Source organism: Mirounga leonina, unplaced genomic scaffold, assembly GCF_011800145.1.
Source record: "Mirounga leonina isolate KUSES-001 unplaced genomic scaffold, KU_Mleo_1.0 Mir_95, whole genome shotgun sequence".
In the NCBI taxonomy this organism is placed as follows: domain Eukaryota; kingdom Metazoa; phylum Chordata; class Mammalia; order Carnivora; family Phocidae; genus Mirounga; species Mirounga leonina.
In genome coordinates, this window is record NW_023270865.1 from 20,776,167 (window position 1) to 20,799,814 (window position 23,648).

General features: G+C 33.2%; 1 protein-coding gene across 3 annotated transcripts in view; it reads right to left on the reverse strand.

Moving 5' to 3' along the window:
- Positions 1-23,132, reverse strand: part of CDH9 (cadherin 9) — an 82,695-nt gene extending 59,563 nt beyond the window's left edge. The window contains exon 1 of one of the 3 annotated variants that reach the window (XM_034998807.1): positions 22,905-23,132. In XM_034998807.1, coding sequence (XP_034854698.1) covers positions 22,905-23,132 — 228 coding nt within the window. The remainder of the gene's footprint in view (positions 1-22,904) is intronic. The other 2 variants (XM_034998808.1, XM_034998809.1) reach the window with 2 other exon arrangements.
- Between the last annotated feature and the right edge of the window lie 516 nt (positions 23,133-23,648).

The following is a 23,648-nucleotide window of genomic DNA, read 5'->3' on the forward strand; positions in this document are numbered from 1 at the left end:
CATCACTGTGACATCATTTAACTACGTAATCATTGCAAATTATCCTTGCTTGAGCTTTGCAATATTGAATTTTTCTGGTTCTCCCAGAGCCTGGCTTTATCTGTATTTTTCTGACTCTTGCTCTGAAAATATATGCATTCCTTAGTTTCTGTCTTAGAGTCCTCCTCTGTTGTCTTGTCTTTTCTAGTATTCTTTTCTCTTGTCTTCTCTCCCTATACTTGTTGCCCTGGTAAGTTAATTCCTGTCAGTGTCATCAAACACTATATTTACTTGAGTAAGTTTCTCTAAAGGAGTAGCCTTGCTCATAAGATTCAAGACCAAGTCAACAACAACAACAACAAAAAAGATTCAAGACCAAGTCCTGTTGGACTGTTTCTCTGGAAATTAAAACTGTATCTATCCAAATTTAAATTGATTATAAATCAAAATCTTTGAGAAAGTTATTTAATTACTCGAATTATAAGTTTCGTCAGAAAGAGTGCTTATGAATGTGTTCATTTGTTTAGTATCAAAATATATTCCAGGCACTTTTTTGGGCACTGTGCATATAGCAATGAACCACACATGCAAAAATGCCTGCTAAATGGAATTTATATTCTACTAGGGATAAACAGCTAGAGGTATTCACATCCTATTTTACATTACATCCATACTTTTCAAACTCTTTTATTTTGTATCATCTGTATTTTACTTTTCATTAGATACAAATTATAGACCCACTGTGTACCATCAACTATGCAATACATTGTACCTGAGAGATAAAAATAACATTAATTTAATGGATTTACATTTGAATGGAATGCTAGGTATTCAAACAAAGGAAATATAAAATGGTATTATTAGAGTACATATAGAAGTATGTTCAGAAAAGAGAAGAAACCTGGAGAGATTTGAGGGAAATTTTTCTGGAATTGATGGTGTATGAGGTGAGTTTTGATAGATGAATAGGTATAATATTAAGTAAATGGCGAACCAAACAGGGAGGAGTTGGTTGAGAACACTTAAAAAAGAATAAACCATTTATAAAAGACCAGAGGTATAAGAACATGACATGATTTGAAGGCAATAACTATTTTAGTCTGGTCAGGAGTTTAACCTTTGGCAGGGGTAGTGGCTAGAATTTAAAGAGAGTGATGGGGTCAAGTTTGGACAGGTTTTCTTTTTTTTTTTTTTAAGATTTTATTTATTCATTTCAGACACAGAGATACAGAGAGAGAGAGAGAGAGAGAGCATGAGCAGGGGGAGAGGCAGAGGGAGAGGGAGAAGCGGGCTCCACGCTGAGCCAGGAGCCTGATGTGGGGCTCGATCCCAGGACCCTGGGATCATGACCTGAGCCAAAGGCAGACGCTTAAAAATCTGAGCCACCCAGGCGCCCCTGGACAGGTTTTCATGCCATGCAAATTAGAAGTGTTAGTACTTTGTCTTCCTATAAAAGCAATACATGAAAATTATAAAGAATGGAGATACTAGACAAGTATGTAAACCAAAGTAAATATAAAGATTCCATCTGTCCTCACCTCACTGACCTGAAACACAGTCCAATATATCAGAGGTATAAATATGTAACTATTGACCGATGTTGTTTATCCTCCTGAAACTTAAAATCTCTTGCACTTTTTCAAAATTTTTTACTGATTTATCTCAGATAGCTTCTCCTATCATTTTATATAGTTTCATGTACTTGTTTTCCACAATGAAGGAATTGTTTTTCTTGTTTAAGTAATCTTCACTGAATGGATATTTAGTCTGGTTCCTTTGCTGTCATTGGTTATTATATCAAGTGCTATAATGAATACTCTGGTCCATATATCTTCATGTATGTCTAAGAATATATCTCCTGGGCAAATTTGTAGTGGGGGAATTGCGGTATCAACTATTAACTATTATTTTATTTTTGTGTTAGCTTTGGATACTTATAGCTACAATGTACTTCAAAATCTCATGCCGAGTATCAGGCTTTTTCATTTGTACAAGGCTCATTGAAAAAGAACTGCATTTCACTCTTGTTTTGATATTATCTTTACTATTGTGGGTGGAGAATCTGTCCTAATGTTAATTGGCCAGAAAAGAATTTTCAGAATGATAATCATTTAAAATTTTTGAAATATCAGTATAATAAATTAGAGTGAAAAAAATAGCTTTTTCTTTTGTATGTATGCTCCTACTCCCATTGCTATTGGACTATGTGATTCTTTTTTTTTTAATATTTTATTTATTTATTTGAGAGAGAGAGCATGAGAGAGAGCAAGCACATGAGATGGGGGAGGGTCAGAGGGAGAAGCAGACTCCCTGCCGAGCAGGGAGCCCGATGCGGGACTTGATCCAGGGACTCCAGGATCATGACCTGAGCCAAAGGCAGTCGCTTAACCAACTGAGCCACCCAGGCGCCCATGGACTATGTGATTCTTGTAAACATTCACTGCAAGCCTGAGATATCCTAGCATAGTGTCTAAAACTAACAGATATCGATACCTAGTTGTAGAGTTTAATTGGATTGTATTGATACTTTAAAAATTCAAAATTTCCTTCTCTTGACATTTATGCTTATTATTTCTTTTAATTCTCTTTTCCTTGTTTTATTTCTGACATCAAGAATCCTAGACTTTTATTTTTCTTGGTCTGCTGATTTCACTAGTAGATTGAAAAAGAAATTATATATATGTATATAACATATGTATACATGCATATTTATATGCCTTTTTAAAAATAAGTCTTGTGAGTTTCAAAATTTCTTCATAAAAACCAATTTTAAATCATTGAAAAATTTTAATGATACTTTTTAAATTTTTAATTAAAATAAATTTTAAAATGTGAAGTAACTTTTGAATTCTAGTAATTTGAGGGATGTCAGGTGTTTGTTTGTATGGAAATGTCACAAAACTAAATAGTCATTGTCTTTTTCTTTATACTACATACAATTTAAATTATAGTTACTGAACTTAAAGTTTTTACTAATCAATTAAACTTTTTCAAATAGCTTAGTGAAGAAATGAACATAAAACACACTGTTTTAACAGTAAAATAAATCCTCATCAATTTATTTATTGTTTTTCTAGGAACTCACCCAACCTTAGAAATGTGTGAAGAGAAATAACCTCAGTGAGGTTAATATATATACATACACATGATATATGTGGTTCCATATTCATATAAATGGTTTTTCCAATATTACATTGCTTGGATATTCATGATTAAGCTTTGCTCTTCAAGTTACATCATACTTACCAAGCTTGTTAATCTAAAATAAATATAGAAAATAACTAAATCATTTTAACAACTCCAAAGAAATATGATAGAATAAGTGAGTACATCCTGAAGTTTTTGCATTCATGATCAGAACCTTCATTTCTCTGCCTTCACTGAATTTTCTTTCCATTGATTTACATGGACGAGATCTTATTTATTTGAGAAAAAACTCACTTTGCAAATTTGACCTTGTCTTGTATACCTGTATATACATGTAAATAAGATGATTTTTCTCATAAATGTTGCAAGTCCTACAGTGATTCAAATGTCTAGTGTGAATATAATAAAAATGGTCCTGAGATCTTTACAAATAATTCAAATTGAATACCAACATAAACTTCCATTTCCTTTAAATTTTCTGATCCATAGCGGGGAAAAGAATGTTAGCAGTAAAAACCTCAGAAATGCTTCTGACATAGAAGAGGCCATTCTTATCACAATTCACACATTTCAGCTATCTTTTATTTTATGAAGTTTCTTTGACATAAATGCAAACTCTGCTTCTTTTCGGGTTTATGCAAAGCTAAAATGGGAGCCTCTATTTCTAGCCTTGACCACAAAGTCAGAAAAGAGAATGTGTACCGTATGATTCCAGCATTATTTACCATGAAAATGGTCAAGATGAAGCACATATTACCAGGAGTGAAATGACATGAGAGAAAATTAGGATTCACTCATTGGTCATATTATATCTCCTAGAGTACAAATGAAGGTTATTGCCTTGAACACATCATTTTCAAGAGGCAATTATATACTCTGGGGACTGCTAACTACAGCAATGTATTATCACTCCCACTATTTCATTCCAACTGTAGAGAAATACCTGTTCAGTAGGAACAACTTTAAATGGTATTATCCATCGTGCTCTCAGTGCACAAAATTTATTAAATGTGAGTCAAAAAGAAGGGAGTTTAGAGTGAATCATTTTCATGCAACTTATTATTTGTGTATGTTGCTAAAATCAACTAATGGCTGAAATACACTTTGACAACAGGACTTTCATTAAGATATTTGCTCAAGATGTTTAGTCTCTTTACAGAGAAAGCTGTTCTTATTTCTCTAATGTGTGTGTTTGTGTGCACATATGTGCATGCATGCATCTGCCTGCACCATGCCAGGGCATTGGAATGTAAAAGATTAAATAATTTTTCTTTTATAGCCTGCACAAAAATCACTCACAACATACACGAGCACAAGAACTCATGCACACGCACGGGTATGTGTACACACACACACACACACAGATACAACTGTGTGATAAGAAGATATAAAAACACTAAAATATAGTGAAACAGGACAGAGAATAGTAACTATTGACTGGCAGGTAGAAAAACAGCTCATAAGAACTATATCAAATGTAAACCTTTTAAATTTGAACAGGATTTCATATGCAGAGAGTAAAATGGAAGGTATAAATAAACTGTGGAAATGTGGGGATTAAATGGTAAACTAAATGTGGTGTGATTATGCTATGAACAGTGAATGCCCTATTGTTAATGGTTTTAAAATAACAGTAATCTCAACATATTTGAGTTTTTCCCTAGGCAAGAGCCATTAAAAATGTTTGAAGAGGATAACATGATTTAGAAAAAGTACTCTCAAAGTGTATATAAAGGTAATTTGAAAGACAAAATGAAAATCAGAGGGAATAAGACCAGTTAGAGATTTAACATAAGAAAGCTGAGGAGAGACACTGAGAGACTACTTACAGCAGAAACAGATATGTCACCACACTTACGAGTTTGGAAGATAAATTAATATAACCAGATCAATCACAGAAGAGGAATAAACTCATGCATTTGTTTTTCTTGAATCTATTTTGTATATTAGATGCTTATCCGTGGCCGTGTCAGGCTAAATATCAAAAGCATCTTTATCAGTACTCACAGCATATGGTCACACATTTAAAAATGTCTTCTGGTTCTGCACTTTAGTTGCAGGTTGGGGGTAGGAGGAAGAAACTAAAGAGTGAGAATGATGATTCTTAATCTTAGAATTGCTAACTGCAGCTGGGTAATAGTAACCTTATACTTTTATCCAACTTTGAAATGATACCCGGTCATGAGATGGGCTTTAAATTGATTATTGAATGTGCTCTCTATATCAGCACTATACTATGGCTTCAGCGAATGGCTTAAGAATTTGGTAACCTAAGCTACCCATGGTCTGTAACCTTTAAAATGTCATGCTAGGTATCTGATTGCATAAATATTTCATTTGCTTTTGTTCTTTAGCTTGCAATCACTTTTATGGCAACTATTTTATCTTGTTTCTCTTACTGAAGAAAGCTCCTTGTAGATTAGCAGTGCAAGCCATATTAACCATTGATACCCAGCACAGACTGAATTTAAATTTATTACAAGTATTTAATTATAGAGTATTATCCATCAGTTTCAACATCTTCCATGATTGAAGCTTTTCAAATGATTCTAACAAGAAGTTTCAGCAATTTGTCTGTCTCTCTGCCCTAATACAACTTAGGGAATATCTGTTAATGAATATTTCTTTGAATGGATTTTTTTTATTTTATATTGTGATCTCACTTTTAAATATAATATCATTAATGAATTTAAGATCCAGAACAGTTTATAATGCATTTTTACCATTTAAAATACATCGAAAAATCAACCAACTAATATGTAATGTTTATATTATTTAATATGACTCAATTTTACCTATCTTACATAATATATTTTAAAACTTAATTTATTGTCTCTTCTGCTTCATTTTGTTAAGCTCTTGTCTTCATGTTGAGGTCATATTTAATGAGCAAAATGAAAATTTTTGTACTTATGAAAAAAAAAGTAAGTAGGCATGATATATAATCTTTCCCCTTTGTAAAACTCCACTAAAACAGTTTAGTGGGTTTGGAAAATATCTGCTTGTTTAGGTTAGTTCTCTCTTGTGCTTAATGAGTACAGTGATAGCAATAGTGATAATAATATCACAGTCCTGTGCTCAAAAACCTGGGTTAAAACTAACATTGAACTGCGTGCTAATATGTGCCAGGCACTGAACTATAAGAAAAAAAAAAATTCAAAGAGTAAACCATCTGGATAGATAAGAAGGGTTTTTATAAAATGCAGTAAAAACAAAATGACGATGTTGACATTTATTTTACATAATTCTGTTACATATATAGTAGAATGAAAGGTTAGATAGTTCAAAAGATAAAGGCTAGTTAGTGACACCTGAGTTCTTGCCCTCACACTCTCACTGATGTATTGATGGAATGAGTGGAGGTGTTCAAAATTGCCCTGGAAAGAAGGGTCACTAATCACTGATCTCATAAGGCATTGGAGATGCTGCGACTGGAAGAGCAGAAGTATAACCCTATAACAGACTTGCTGGTCCAGACAAGAAATGAATAGAAAATGTTTAAAAATGGCCACTGCAGATTTTCATTTGAAGGTCTGAGTTTTTTGCTGAGAAGGAAAGAGTGAACCACCATGTTTCTTAAAAAGGTAGAAAATGTCAAAATACCAATGATTTATCCTTTAGAGTGACATATGACAGCAAGGAATCCATTCACACTATCACCTATGATAAAAAACACTGAAAGTTCTTCCTAATATAAAAAAAAAATGACACAGAAATAGTAAGTATATCTTGGGGCACCTGGGTGGTTCAGTCAGTCAAGCATCTGCCTTCGGCTTGGGTCATGATCCCGGGGTCCTGGGATCGAGCCCTGCATCGGGCTCCCTGCTCAGTGGGGAGTCTGCTTGTCCCTCTCCCTATCCCCGCTGGTGCTCTCTCTCTCTCTCACTCTCTCGCTCACCTCTCTCTCAAATAAATAATAATAATAATAAAAGAAATAATAGGCATATCTTATTTTGAATAGGCACATTGGAAAAATACTTAAATCTTACAATGTTATGAGCCTTAGTGGTGCCTGAAACTGCATTCACATTATGAAGTGCTTCTCAAAAGCAATCTTGGTATTTAGTTGAATTAGACAAATATACCCACTGGGAATAATTGTGAAAACATGACAGAAACAAACAGATATGGAGACAGACAGGCAAAACTGATGACCAATCAAAAGAGGGAGTATTGCAAAGGCTATGACCTTGAGCTATGTGTTTTGTGGCCTATTCCATTACCAGACTCTTCCCTTAAGGGTACTTTCCAGTTATGGAGTTAGTGACAGTATATTTAGAGCCCAGGCAGAGAGAAGTGGTATTATTTGGCTGAGAAGACTGTGGTCAGAGTTTGGGTTTGCCAGAGGGTCTAGAAATTGGAGAGCACAATCATAGGGAGGATTAACAGGGAATGGAGCCCCCACATCTCTGCTAGCATCTCCAAGCTGATGTCTTTTTTTCTTTTTTTAAGATTTTATTTATTTATTTGAGAGAGAGAGCACATGCAGGAGGAGGGGCAAAGGGAGGGGAACAAGCACACTCCACGCTGAGCAGGGAGCCCTATGCGGGGCTCGATGCCATGACTCTGAGATCATGACCTAAGCTGAAGGCAGGCACTTAACCAACTGAGCCACCCAGCTGCCCCTCCAAGTTGATGTCTAAGCTTCATATGCTCAAGATCCAGCTCCAAAATACTTTCAAGAAAATATCAGCAAGAGGGCTAAGAAACTGAACAGATTCCATCAGCAGGAAACAGAAATTAGATTTCAGTTATTGCCAACTTACTGTGCATTTGCAAATACTTCAGACCTTCTGTAGAGCTCAAGAAGGGAAACGTCCTGAAAGTAATGACAGCACTGAAATGGTTCTGCCATAATATGAAATCTGTACAAGCAGAAAGAGTGATAAAACAAATTGGCAACATCGATAATTGGTAAATCCTGCTGAATGGTGTATGGAAGTTCTTTGAACAATTTGAGTGACCCTCTGAAAGTTTAAAATTATTTCAAAATGACATAAAAGAAATACACAGGGATATTGATTGGGATGGTATTTAATCTTTGACAAATTTTCAGTCTTCTAACATCAAGGCATATTGTATTTTTCCAGATAAGCCTCCTTCCATGTTTCTAGCATTTGTAGTTCATCCTGAATCTGTGAAAGTTCCAGTTTGTTTATGTCATCACTTCCCCTTGGGATTTATTTATTTATTTTTTTACTCCTAGTCATTCTGGTGTTTGAGTGGTTTAAATCTGCATTCCCGGGCTCCTGGGTGGCTCAGTCGGTTGAGCGACTGCCTTCGGCTCAGGTCATGATCCCGGAGTCCCGGGATCGAGTCCCGCATCAGGCTCCCTGCTCAGCAGGGAGTCTGCTTCTCCCTCTGACCCTCCCCCCTCTCATGTGCTCTCTCTCTCTCATTCTCTCTGTCAAATAATAAATAAAATCTTAAAAAAAAAAAATCTGCATTCCCTAATGAGTTGAGCACCTTATTATATATATGCTAATTGGCCACTTTGGTATCATCTTTTGTGAAATACCTATTCAATCATTTTGCTCATTTTTATATTTGCCTGTTCATCTTTTCCTTATTGATTATATACTTCTGGAAGCATATGATATTTGTCATACCTATTTTGGCATGTAGTATATGTATTAAAATTACCTTTATCAATTTATAGACATTTTATCAACTTGTACCTCCAAATAAATATTTCAGCATCTATAACCTAAAAACGAGAAAATTGTCTAATATAATCATAGTATAATTATAAAGTTAAAGAAACAATAATATAATTATATTTAACATTAAAATAAACAGTCCCTCTTCAAACATGCCAATTATTCTAATAATGAATTTACGATAATATGCTACCAAAATTCAGCATTCAATCCAGGGTCACACATTACCTAAAGCAGGTATATCATTTTAGTCTCTTAAATTGAAACTGTTCCTGAGACTAGCGGAAACTGACAAGCTAATTTTAAAAGTTTATGAAAATGCAAAGGACCTCAGAAGCCACAGTGATCTTGAAGAAGAGGAACATGATTGAGGGACTTAAATGACTAGATTTAAAAATAAAACAATAATGCTTTGACAGTTAACACAACCTGGTATTAACATAAGGATAAACGAAAAGATCAGCAAACATATGCACACATAAACAGCCAAATGAATTACACTAAGAGTGACCATTAGAATTAGATACAGAAATGGTCTTTAAAAAAAAAATGCTGAAGCAAATCTAGGTCTGTGTGCACTCTTTGATCTCTACTTTATATCTAGTCCATAAATGAATTTAAATTGGTTTAAAGACCTAAACATGGTAGATAAAACATTGAAGTTTACAGAAAAAAAAGCAAAAGATATTATCTTAATGACAGGAAAATGTCTCTTCAATAGGACACCACAATTAATAAACTCAAGGGAAGAGATTGATAAATAGAAGCATATTAAAAGTAAGAAACTTTCTTCATTAAAAGACACTATGATGGTAGTAAAAAGTAAGCTGAAAGTAGGAGAAAATAATTTCAGTATCTCTCGAAAAAATGACTTGTATATATAAAAACCTTTATAAAGTGGCAAGGCAAAGTTAGCAATAAATATATGGAATAAATGGAACATTCACAAATTCCTGGAGGAACTAGAAGTTCGTATAATCTCTTTGAAAACACTTTATGAGCATCTACTAAAAATGAATCTATGCCCACTCTGTGATTCAGCAATCCCACTCTTAAAATATACCCAAAGGAAATGAAACCACATGTGACAATAAAAATGTGCAAGAATCTTTATCATACTTTTTATATATAATCACGTCCACTTAGAAGCACATCAATCATTTATCAATAGAATAAATAAATTGTGGTATATTTAAACAATGGAATACTATACAATCATCAAGAATTAATCCTACATATAATGTCATGGATGAATTTGTCCTACAGAAAGTTGAAAATAGAAGTCAGACATACTGTGTAATCCCATGTATATAAAATTCAACTACTTGCAAACTTATCAATAGGGATTGGGGTTACCAAAGCGGTAATGTCTGGGAGGGCACTGATTAGAAAGGGCTAAATGAGAGGGTATCCTCACAGATGACACACATTGTTTATATTGTGATCTTGGTCATATTAACATAGGCAAATAGAAATGGCAAATTAGGTAAATAAAAATCTCATTGAGCTGTACAATTAAGATGTACATACATTAGTTTTTACATGTACATCTTAAATAAACCAAGTTGGCAACACATACCCATACAAACACACATGCATTCATTAAAATCCTTATCTATTGTTCCAGAATTATTTATTACAGTCATTATTTTATTATTTGTAATGGGGTTCTTCATAATGTTATTTTCTATTTGACACAACATCACATAGCAATTAAAAACTATTTCTAGAAAATCATTTTAGGACATCAAAATATGCTCATGCTTTAATCTTAGGTACACAGGCAGGACACAATTTGTACTTTGCAGGTATTTACTACATACAAATTTTATGACAAAAAATAATACCAAAGGAATTTATCTCATCATAACCATGGTTATCAGTGAATTGGGGAGTTACATTTCCTTCTTTACTTTTTTTCATCATTTATAAATTCTCCACTATCAGTGTACATTTATCTTCTCCTTGCCCACTTTGAGAGAAGGAATGTTATTACTTTAGAAAGGAGACCGTTTTATTATTGATCAATTGTAGTTTTAAAATTATTCACAATTTTCTAGTTGCACTTTTTGCACCCTCATTCCAAATCTTAACATTTTGTGTTACTGCCTTTTGACTTAGAACTTAAAGAGAATAGCAAAGGACACAGTGATAATGGCTGAGTGATCCAAGGCAAAGAGAATAAAATTAGCAGGCAAAATCTGGGGAACAAATATGTAATGCAAATTTCCTGGCATCTCTGAGTTATTTTTAAATGTGTGTTTATGTCTTACCAACTTCCTTTCAATTTCTCTAAAGCTTCTAATAAATGGTCAAAAAATAACCTTTGAAATTAATTCTAAATGTTATTAGTGCTCATAATCAACCACTCTAGCACTGTTGTCTTGAACTTAATGGCACTCTGAATGTCACACAGTGTCTGTACATTAAAACATATTATTGAAGTATAGTTAACATACAATGTCGTATTAGTTTCGGATGTACAGCATGGTGATTTGACAATTCTGTACATTACTCAATACTCACCATGGTAAGTGTTGTCACCATCTGTCACTATACAGCATTGTTATGTTATTGATTATATTCCCAATGCTATACTTTTTATCTCCATGACTTATTTATTTTATAAATGGAAAACTGTACCTTTTTAATCCCCTTCAACCATTTTGCCCATTCCCTCCTATTTCCCCTCTGTATTTAAGAGCCTGTTGTTTGTTCGTTTTGTTGTTTAGATTTCACATGTAAGTGAAATCATATGGTATTTGCCTTTCTCTGCCTATTTCACCTAGCATAATACCATCCAGGTCTATCCATGTTATTGCAAAAGGCAAGATTTCATTCTTTTTATGGCTGAATAATATTCCATCTCATCCTTATCCATTCATCCATCAGTGGATACTTTTAGAACTAATAAATGAATTCAGTAAAGTTGCAGGATATGAAATTATTATATAGAAATCTGTTGCATTTCTATACACTAATAACAAAGTAGCAGAGAGGGAAATTAAGAAAATGATCCCATTTACAATTGCACCCACAAGAAAAAATACCTAAGAATAAATTTAGCCAAGGAGGTGAAAAACCTACACTCTGAAAATTAAGACACTGATGAAAGAAATTGAAGGTGATACAACTAAATGAGAAGATACTTGATGCTCATGGATTGGAAGAACTAATATTATTAAAATGTCCATATTACCCAAAGCAATCTACAAATTCAATGCAATCTCTATCAAAATACCAATAGCATTTTTCACAGAACTAGAATAAATAATCCTAAAATTATATGGAACCTCCAAGGACCTTAAGTAGCCAAAGCAATCTTGAAAAAGAAGGACAAAGCTGGAGGTTTCACAATCCCAGATTTCAAGATACGCTAAAAAGCTATAATAATTAGAACAGTATGGTACTGGCACAAAAACAGACACAGAGATCAACAGAACAGGATAGAGATCCCAGAAATAAATCCATGCTTAATTGGTCAATTATTCTACAACAAAGGAGGCAAGAATATACAATGGGAAAAAGACAGTCTTTTCAATAAATAGCGTTGGGAAAACTGGAGAGCTACATGCAAAAGAATGAAACTGGGCCATTTTCTTATACCATACACAAAAACAAACTCGAAATGGATTAAAGACCTAAAGGAGGGACCTGAAAACATAAGTCTCCTAATACAAAACCAGGCAGTAATCATGACTATCAGCCTTAGCAACATATTTATGGGTATTTTTCTTCAGGCAAGGGAAACAAATGCAAAAATAAACTATTGGGACTACCAAAAAAAAAAAAAATTTTTTTTTTGACTAGAACATTTTTTATACGTTCTTCCCATAAACACTGACCAGACAAGGTACTTTGTGGAGATAAAGGCTAGGCAGTGCCTAAGAGCATTATCTACTCTTCTCATCTCTGACCTTGCCTTTCTTCTCTGGGCTGGGGATGGTCAAAGATTTTAACTTTCAGTTTGATCTTCCAATTTATCACCAGCAACACAAGTTGTTCTTTGCTCATATTAGACTAACAGAAGTAGGAAGGAAAAAAATGAAAATTTTCTAGCACCTCCAGTCTATGTAATTTGAAGACAGATACTGAAGTTTCCTGACTTACTTCAGATCTGCCATTATAATGAATTTATGGGAAATACTGACAAAACTTTGTATTTATGATCTTTCATTACATTCCTTTTAATGATTTCCCTAATATCCATTTTATAATAAAATTTCACCATTCCTTTGTTTACATTAATTTTGAAGTAAAACATTTATATTCATTTGTGTGGAAAACATATTTAGCTCATTGTAAATTAGAATTTAAAACTTATTTTAAAAATCAGTATATTTCATGACTAATTTTGGGACAAATGGAGTGTAGTCTATCTTGTTTTGTTGTAAATTAGAAAACTGGTTTCATAATATATAAACAAATACTTTTGTCTGTGATTTGACCACAACACTTTTATTTTTTCATGTACACATAAAAAAAGACTTCACTTACTTGAAATGAAGACCTTTTTTAAGACAGTTTAAGACATGCTTTATTGGAGTAAGCATAGAAAAGTCAATAAAGCTTTTTCTTTGAGAGATTTGTAAAAACCTCTATCACAATAAGTAACCTAGTATTTTGGGACTTTAAAGATATTTAATATTGCATATTTTATTAATTGTTATTAATATGAAATATACTACAATGACTACAAAGAGTGATTTTCTAAGCAAGTAAGAACTTAAAAAATGTGTTTTCACAACGTACATCAACATAATTACTGGGAAATAGTTAGTGATTGAAATAGAATTGCTTGTGACATTTTTTCCCCTAAAAGGTTATTATCCTTTAGCTTATTAAATATACTGGCTGAATTTCAACAGTGGTTGACAGATGAAGAAACAACAAACCCAGGAAAAGTGGTGAATATAAAGAAGGGTTACATCCAAATACATACTTCTGCCTGGTCACTGCCGTTATTCCCATATAGTGTTAGGAATACTATATGCAAATGACTTAATATTCCCCTCAAGCAATTTGCTTCCTTTAACCATTTTTCTTAACATACTGACAATATTATTTCAATTAAAAATCTGAAAAAAGTCATTTAAAGCAGGAACTTATAACTTATTATGTGGTATTCTTAGGGTACTTTATAAGAATACCCAGGTCCTTCTTCAGTTCCTCCTGTGCTGTGGAAAAGAAAAATTACTCAAGAAAAGAAAATGGAATGAAATAATTTTTAACCTTTATGCTCTAAACCATATTTGCATTGCTGACTTAATCTTGCAGGACTTCATTTTATACATATATTCACCCATAAGACATTTATTTACAGGAAATACAAGTTTTAATAAGGAAAAAATACATAGGAGTTCTGATTCCAGTCATGGAACATAGCTTATGTGAGAACAACACTCTTATTGTTGAAATAATTAACTCCTTACAAATTAGTTAAAAAAAAAAAAAAAAAAAAAAAACTTTACAAAGTCAGTAGATAAAATCCAGGAACAAAAACTGGGAGGATTACTAGCAAATAGGGGATAAAGTGATTACCATATTAACCCCCTTTCCTTGCAAGTATACCACATTTCATGTGTCATGCAGAAGACAGAGTTCAAGCAGAAAGCAGCAGTCTTTATAAGTTGAGGAATCAGAGGTCCAGATTCAGGGATGCCATAATGGCTAAAAATTGAGAAGAAATCCAGGAATAGAGGAAGCCACAGAGGAGAGAGCCCTAAACCATGATACATGTAACATGTATTCTATGTACTTCTAAACTGGCCATGTATAGACTAAGACTCCAAGGAATCCAGAGAAGAGGAACAGTCTGAAAGTTAAAAATTAAGCAGAGATTTTAGCTATTCCAGATACTAAGAATGAAGAGTTTAAGATTAATGCTCCTTGTAGGTAAATGTATTTGGTAAACACTTTGAGATATCTAATAAAATAGCAGAAAAGTGATAACTTAGGAGCTAGGGTGATGTACTAGGATTTTGGGTTACACCACAGGACTAAGGGAATAAACAAATTAGTTTGCCATGAAAATTCTAAAAACCTAATAGAATCAAAGTAGAATCCCACAATTTCACTTCCTGCTGGGACAAAACTCAACAATCTTCAGAGGAAGAAAACAAAATCCAGTATCTCCACAAAATATGTTACCCATAATACCCAGTATGTAATCTAAATTTTGTAGAGATTTAAAAAGCAGAAAAATATAGCAAGAGAATAATCAATAGAAATAGATAAAAATAACTCAGATGTCAAATTTAACAGGCAAAGACTTTAAAAATAACTATCATAAGTATATTAAAGAATTTATAGGGCATACTAAAATAATGGGTGAGTAAGGGATTTCATAAATTATATGAAAAATCAAACAGAAAAGGAAACCTAGAACTGGAAATTATAGTTTCTGTAATAAAAGTATGTAACAGTAGATTGGACACAGAAACAAAAGAAAGAATAAATTTGATGACACTAAAAATAAATTAACCAAATTAAAGCACAGATATAAAAATATATTGAAAAATATATAGCACAGTGTCAATGATGTATGAGAAAATGTGGAATGGACTAATATACTTGTCTTTGGAGTTCTCCTTCCACCCAAAAAATAGGGCAGACCATAAAAATAAAAATGGGCATACAATTTAAAAATCTGCTGAAGAAAGACCCACTGATCTAAAAATGCCAGTGAATCCCAAGCAGGTTAAACAAAACACATCTAGGGGTAACTGAGTGTCTCAACTGGTTAAGCATCTGAATCTTGGTTTCAGCTCAGATCATAATCTCAGGGTTGTGAGATTGAGCCCCGCATCTGGCTTGCATTCAACATGGAGTCTGCTTAAGATTCTTTCTCTCCCGCTCCCTCTGCCCCTCCCCCTACCAACTTGCACTATCTAAATAAATAAGTAAATAAATAAAATATTTAAAAAACAAAACAAATGCACAATGAGGTATCAGAGTAAACCCCTGTTGAAATAGACTGTCAGCAAAAGGCACAGACAGAACCTTCAGAGCAACCAGAGACAAATGCACATGACATATAGGGCAACAATGATAAGAATAATGACTGACTTCCTACTAAAAGTAATAAAATCCACAATGCAATGTAGCAAAAATTTTAAGTGCTAAGAGATAAAACAAACAATTATCAGGTCAATCTATATTCCTATAGCCAATTAAAATATTTTTCAAAAATAGTGAAATAATGATATTTTCAGATAAAAAAAGCTGAGAAAATTTGTTTCCATCAGATCCAAACTACAAGTTATGCTAAAGGAAATCTTCAGGTTGAAAGGAAATGACAGCACACAGAAATTCAGATCAATATGAAAAAATAAAAAGCACTGACTAGAAATGGTAATTATATAAATAAATAGAATATAATACAAAATTGCTTAAATAATAAAATATTAATAACATATGGTATAGTTTACAATATATACAGACAGAAAATATATGACAAATACAGAATGAAGACTGACAGAGGAAATAAAATCATATTGTATCTATAAGATTATTGCATTGCATGCTAAAATATATCATATTTTTTTATTTATGTTATAATAGGTTGAAGAATTATAAAGAACAGATTCAGATATTAAAAAAAAAAAAACACTCAATTGACCCAAAACATGGTAGGAAAGCAAAAACGAATAAACCGCCTCTGAGATGTTTACAAGAGCTGTGTTTTAAATAGAATTGCACAAAAAGGCTGAAAGCAAAAGGATGCAAAGTACAAACATAATCACAAAGGATTGGTGTGGCTAAGTTTGTATCACTCAAAGTAAACTTCAAGCAATTAGTATTATCAAAGATAAAAGGTGATATTTCATAACAATAGAGCATCAATTAATAAGAAACATGAAAGATAATTGGCCATGCCTCTAATAATTGCATAAAAATAAATAAAACTTGACAGAGGTAAAGAGAGGAATTAAAAAATGGAACTTTTTAATATTCTTCTCACAGTAAGAATTGGAATAAGAGGACACAAAACTTGTAACCATAGAGAATTGAATAATCCATGGTTTTATATAAACCATCATCAAGTTTATATAAGATTGCAGAATACTATACCCAGTGAGTATGTAATATACATTTTTTTTATGTAAGACAAATTTAGCAAAATAGTTTTTTAAATTGCATTTTTTTCTAAAACCATTAATATGCAATAGCAATAGATCTTATTGTATTTATAGAGTAAGATCAATAGAACATAAACTGTGGGAGAATCTTATAATTTTTCAAGAAAAGCTTTTGTTACAGAAACCATTGAAGAAGCTAAAACTTCCACAAAATTGCCACCTACAAGTATATCCCTCCCCATTTTAGACAAAAAAAAGCGCCTCTTTCCCCTTAGATTTGCCAAGTCACTTATTCATTGATCTTGAACTCATTTTTGTGCCTCTGTTAGTATATAGTTCTGAGTATGATGATTTATTGTAATCATATCCCAAAAAAATATAGGAAAGGAATTGACTTTGGTGCAACATGTGTCAGGAAAAGGGGATTTTTTTTTTTTAAACTTTCTCTGCTCTTTTAGTGTTTCACAGTGTTAGTATCTCAGGACCCAGAGTGATAAATGCTCAATAGAGATCTATTGAGATAGGAATTGAATATTAATTTTGAGTAAATAAATGTATTATGTCAAACATTTCAGGGAAGAAAAAATTAAATCCAACACAAATTCAGAGCCCAAACATCACAGATGCTAGATGGTAAAATATTAGACCAGAATAATTAAAATTATGCCTTGAATAAGTTGATAGATGGTATAATTTTAACAGGAAATTCTGGCTGGGGAGAATTACGATGGGCTTTTTGTAAGAGGACGCACTTGAGATAGGATTGAAAGCGAGGAGAAGAGATGAAATTATGAAAAAGAGGTTAGATATTTTCTGCAAAAGGCGTTTGACCCTGATAAAATAGAAGTCAAGCATATGGAGGAGAAAAGATTTCCCTTTGCGCAGTGCTAAAGCTACATAGTTTTGGGGACATAGAGCGTAGGCTGGAATAGGCAATGATATGGAATATTTGGGATTCTACTTAAGTGAATCTGTGTTATTTTTCTATAGATATGTTGTCCTGGAGATTGGTATCATGCAAGAAACAGTGTGTCATATGTTTTTAAGAATTACAAAAATAGTGGCGCCTGGGTGGCTCAGTTGTTAAGCGTCTGCCTTCGGCTCAGGTCATGATCCCAGGGTCCTGGGATCGAGCCCTGCATTGGGCTCCCTGCTCCGCAGGAAGCCTGCTTCTCCCTCTCCCACTCCCCCTGCTTGTGTTCCCTCTCTCCCTGTCTCTTTCTCTGTCAAACAAATAAATAAAATCTTAAAAAAAAATTACAAAAATAATGAAGTCAAGTAAAAAGTCTACTTAGTGTACTAATGCAGGGCGCAGTGAGGCGGTGATAGAGTGCTAGCAATGAGGGAATTGGCAGTCAGAATTAAATGATAGCACTCTATTAGAGAAGCAGTTTTAGAGAGCTCCATTGTGAAATAAGCCTTTGTAGACTGTCCAGAGAACCTAGCCTTTAATGCTTAATATTTTTCTCATGTGTTTTTAGCTTTAAACAACTAACCTATAGAGAGAATTTTGGGATACAATGTGCCTGTAAATCTGAAATGGCTGCCACATGCACTGCAGCCTAAGTAAAGCTTTATAAAGATTATTTAGATTCTGAAAAACACTATAATATGCTATAAAAATTTATCAAACATCCTTCAGGAACTTTGAGACTTTATTTCTGTTTCTGTACACACCAACCTGCCATTTTCTGAAAGCCTAAGAGAACACTGACTATCCAAGAACATTATTTTATGAATGCTTTGGGGAAATATCAATATTTAGTGCTTATGTCAATAACCGTAAGTACAAAAGAGAGTCACCCCAGTTTCATCACTCAATCTAATAGAAACCAGAGTCTTGTCCATTTTCCTGTTGGTACCTGTGATTCCCTTTGTTTTAGTTAACGCCTGAATCAGTTGTACACAGTTGTAACCAAGAACTTGATAAATGTTAAAAATCCTCTTCCATTCTGGGATTCTGTAATTATACTCATGATGATTTCAGCTATGGGATAGTAAAAGTTTTTGGATTAAAACTATGAAAAATTTAGGGCTACCTCTATAAAAAATATATTGTATTTAAATGGTGTCTAGTAATAGGTAGTTCCACGGCACGATGTTGATTACTCTGAGCAAAGCAAGTGCTTTGAATCGAAATGTAATGGTCAATTAAGCGGATATTTCAAATTATTTTATGAACACTATTTTCCTTCAGAAGGAATAAACACTATACCTGTAAGTTTGGCATCTCTCTGTGTAATAAATGTGTTTTATTTACTAGATATCAAATATCAATTCTCCATAATAAACATTTTAATTATTAATTAATTATTAATCCATGACAACTCAGGATTTTCCTAAGGACAATTCCTCAGGATCTAGATCTAATGTGTAAGAAATCAAATGCATATGAAGTTTCTCTAACAGAATAGCAGGAGCCTTTGCTATGGTTCTTGTTAAATTTATTTAAATTCTTCTCTTGAGCAGTATTACTCTTTTGCCTAAGTAATTCAGCCACATGTGTCTATTCAAACTAGAGGGAAACTACATGGCAATTGTCATAACTTTGTAATCCTCTTAAGTAAGAACCAAAGATTTCCCTCATTACAGAAAACAGAATTAACAAATCTCTGATAGCTTCCATGAAAAACGAGCAACCAAAGTTCAGATTGCATTATTGTGGAAAACAGAAAGTACTGATAATTTAATTTTTTAATATTTTATTTTTAAATCCAGTATAGTTAAAATACAGAAATTACTCTTAATTTCAACATTCCTCACTTTTCTGTCCTGTATTGTAAAAGTCTGAAATGACATACAGAAATATTCTCTAGTTTTTCTTATAAAAATATCATTGTGATTCATTTTGTTGCTCCTCCAGTCCATCCTGACAATGAAAGCAAACTGAGCGTTCCACACTTGTGATACATCAATAATAAATTAGTACAAAAGCTTTCAACAGGACTCACTTTCCATGCTGTATGTAAAAACAACTCAGCATGGAATTCTGGGCCTTTTACAGTAGTGGTCTAACTTCATCCTATTAGGCCAGTCTGTGTGTGTGTGTGTGCGTGCGTGTTTCATATGCATACCGTGCCATATGCTATACCACTTCCTTGGATGTACACATGCAAATTTTATTAAATTTTTACTAGCTCTTCTTCAATGCAGTCGCATCTGCAATCCTAGAATACATTAGAATTTTGGAGTTAAGGAGATCTTAGTGACAATTTAACCTAACAAGAATTTGAGGTTTGGAAAGTTTAATTAACTTCTAAGTTCTGCACAATTACTGAATGGCACAATCAGGACTGACCCTTGTAAGTTTCATGTTTAAGTGCATATACAAGTTATTTTATTAAATTTTGCTGCTACTACTTTATTATTTGTTTTAAAACTTCTTCCTTTAAATTCAGAATCAAACCCTAAATTTTACATCCAAGGATTATATATCCTTCCAACTTTATACAATTTTATATCACCTGTATATTAAAAGAGGTCTTAACATTGTCTGCAATACGAACCTTCTGTAAAACTAAGAAAAAATATGAAAATCTCTTTACATTAGAAGCTACCTATTCTCTTTGAATCATGGTGCATGGTAAATATGGCAAGTCATTACATCACATGAAGGTCACCAATGCAGTGGATCCTAGAAGACGAGGCAAACAGAGCAATGTGGTCGAAAAGAAAACAATCTCTTTGGTGTTCAGAAAGTTAAATCCTCACGAGAACTCATATGTTTGACCAAGTTGAGGTGTAAAGGCCTAGTTAGTCTCTGCATATGCAAATGAATAATAAGGTCAGGAGATAGAAGAACAGGTTAGGAGAGTTCATAGACCCTTAAGAACTTAGTAGTAAGAAGCAATTGGAAGCCCACTTTTATAGTGAACTAAATATATGGTGCATGGCACGTCTAAGACAAGGCCTTATTACAAAACAGAGAAATCATTTTTTTTTTCAAAAAGAAGTACACATGTTTGATTTTGTTGAAGTTTCTCTTTCATATACATGTTGCTTTCTAAGTGTAATTTGAAAATAGTTGACACAGTTTTGGTTTGATATTCTTCATTTGACAAAAATTCTGATTATTATAATGGGTTTGCACTTTTTGGTTCATAATCTGGTTGTCAAGAATAAATAGGCACAAAAATCGAACACCTCAACTTGTCCATGGGTTAAAAAAAAGGTTATTTTCCAAAAACAAGTGCTAAAATATTTTATGAAGACTAATTAAATAAAACCCTGCACATGTTTAGGAACTATCTTTGACAGATTATTGAACTAATTAAAAATAAGCAGGATGGTAAAAAAAGATCTAAAACTTAGTGTATATTTTAAAATGTCAGTGCAGTAATGGTGTCTGTTAATCAATGCACATTCAGTTTTTAGAAGGAAGCATTTTTGCTTACAGCTAAAAATAAATGCTTATGGTAGAGCCTTGATCGCCTTGCGATTGAGTATCTCTATCTGTGGCTATTCTTCTGCATCTAACAGGATCCAAGGATGGATCTGCATCCAAGGATGAAACCCTCTGTGTGAGACCTCGTGAACTGGATGTGCCCTTTATACACTGCCTTAGAAAAAGAATCATAAGGCAATTTCAAGTCCTTAGACACAAACATTTGTCAGTTGAACTTGAAATATCCTGATGTTAGTTATTAACTATAGTGTGGAAAGTGATGTTAAATGAGGGATTCAGGGGGATGCCCTATGACTAACCTGAGGAGAAATAAGAGGGAAAAAGGAATCAGCAAGTGAACTATATGGGGCAAAGTGAGTATGACCTATGGAACCAGGGAGAGAGATATCAAAAGAAGAGGAAATAATAGGCTTCCCATAAAAGAAGCTACATTTGAAAAAAATACACTGTGACACACACAAAATGAAAAATTAGATCAAGATTTTGGCAATTTCACAGAATAAATGTATTTCTGGTTTAAAAGCAATAGGCATGACTTCTGTGATATCAGGTACTTTTTATATTTTTATTTTTGGCCTATTCTATCTTACCTACTTTGTGTCGCCGGTTAGTCAAAAAATACTCAGACCATCACAGTCACTTCTAGTATCATGTGCAAAGAATCAAGAAAACAATATATATGATTTATGGGCAGTGTTAGTATTCATCATTGTTTATTTTGTTTTATTCTTAGAATTTGAAATTAGCTCAGCATTAGGCACATATCTGGGATAATGCAGTGGACAAAGGCATTGTCCTGTATATTGAATGGTATGAATGAGACTGATATGGGGAAGATAGATAATAGAAAATTCTGGACATTGGAAAGATCACGTCATCTATTTTGAGACAGAGAAGAAACAGGAAGACAAAGGTATGAATCTGTTTTCTCAAAGTTGAATATAAGAAGGGGGAGGTACATAGTCTCTATTGCCATTTGTTCCAGACTGCTAATGAGCACCTGTTGCTGCTGCTGGATGGTTTTAACCACCCTAAGGATACTGCCTTCTTTCTACTTCTGTTTTCTTTCTCCTTCTTCTAGAATCCTTTGGTCTGGCTTACAGGCAGGAAGTAGTTTTGACTGATATTAGGAAACAGGCCATCTAGATAGAAATATTTGTACTTATTTTCATACACAGCAAACTATTCGAATCATGATAAATTGTTTATTTGTAGACACCAATATAATTTTTGACATATTATTGTATTTTTTTGCCTCACATAGCACACTAAGTTATTATTTATACATGATGTTAAATTAAATTTTGAAGGCAGTTTTTAAAATCTTCTTGATGCACACACATAAAATTAAGTCATGTGTAGCTGATTAATAATGAATCAAGTCCACAGATGACATTTTATTTTGAGGCTTGCTATGGACACTGACCTGCATTTAGCTACCTGAATAAATCACATTCCCCATTCTACCCTGCTGCCAACATTTGCAATATTATGCCTTCTGCACATCATAATTAGTCAAATATTTTTAAATAATCATTATTTTAAACAATCAGCACAGGGAGTTGCTATAAAAATAATTAAATTGCTATCACTTTCTAATTGCTTCTGGATTTATCATATGAAAATTCTTACCTTGCCAACATACTGTGTATCGGTACCTGTGTACTCCTCCAACAAGAAGAACTGATTCCACATCCAGCCACGCTTGGTGCGATGTAACATTTTACCATCATCTTTTGTCAGATCCACTACCATTTTGCTTGGTAAATCACTATTAGCTTTTTCTTGTAGTGGGATAGCGTCAACTGTATGAAACATATAGGTCCAGATGAATAGTGATAGGCAGTAGTAAGTCCTCATTATAAGCAACTTCAGCAGGATGTCAAATTCAATATACTGTCTGATTCCCCTGAGGAGTAGAGGGAGAAAAATGGTTTATTAGGTTGTGTTTCATTTTCACATAACCTGTAAACTGTAAAACTTTTCTAAATGTTATAAATTTTTTATAAATAATATATTATATATGCATTATTTTTCCATGTTACATCAGTGAGCTACCATTAAAACCTCACATATCACATGGCTAGGTAAGGAGATATATGTAGCACAAATAAACAGGAAATTCACGGCTGACTTTAATATCACTATATTGCAGCATATAAATGAGAACCTATTTGTAATTTAAAATACTAAGTATTTGAAAAAAATTAAGCCCTGCAATATACCAAAGATTATACTGAGTGTTCCTAAAGTCTTTAAGACCAATAAAATGAATTATTTATTAATATATACATATATATGAGCTTATATATTTTAAATAAGACTTTTCTGTGCACAATTTATCTTTTACAATCTGTTTCCTCTCCTCCTCCTTCT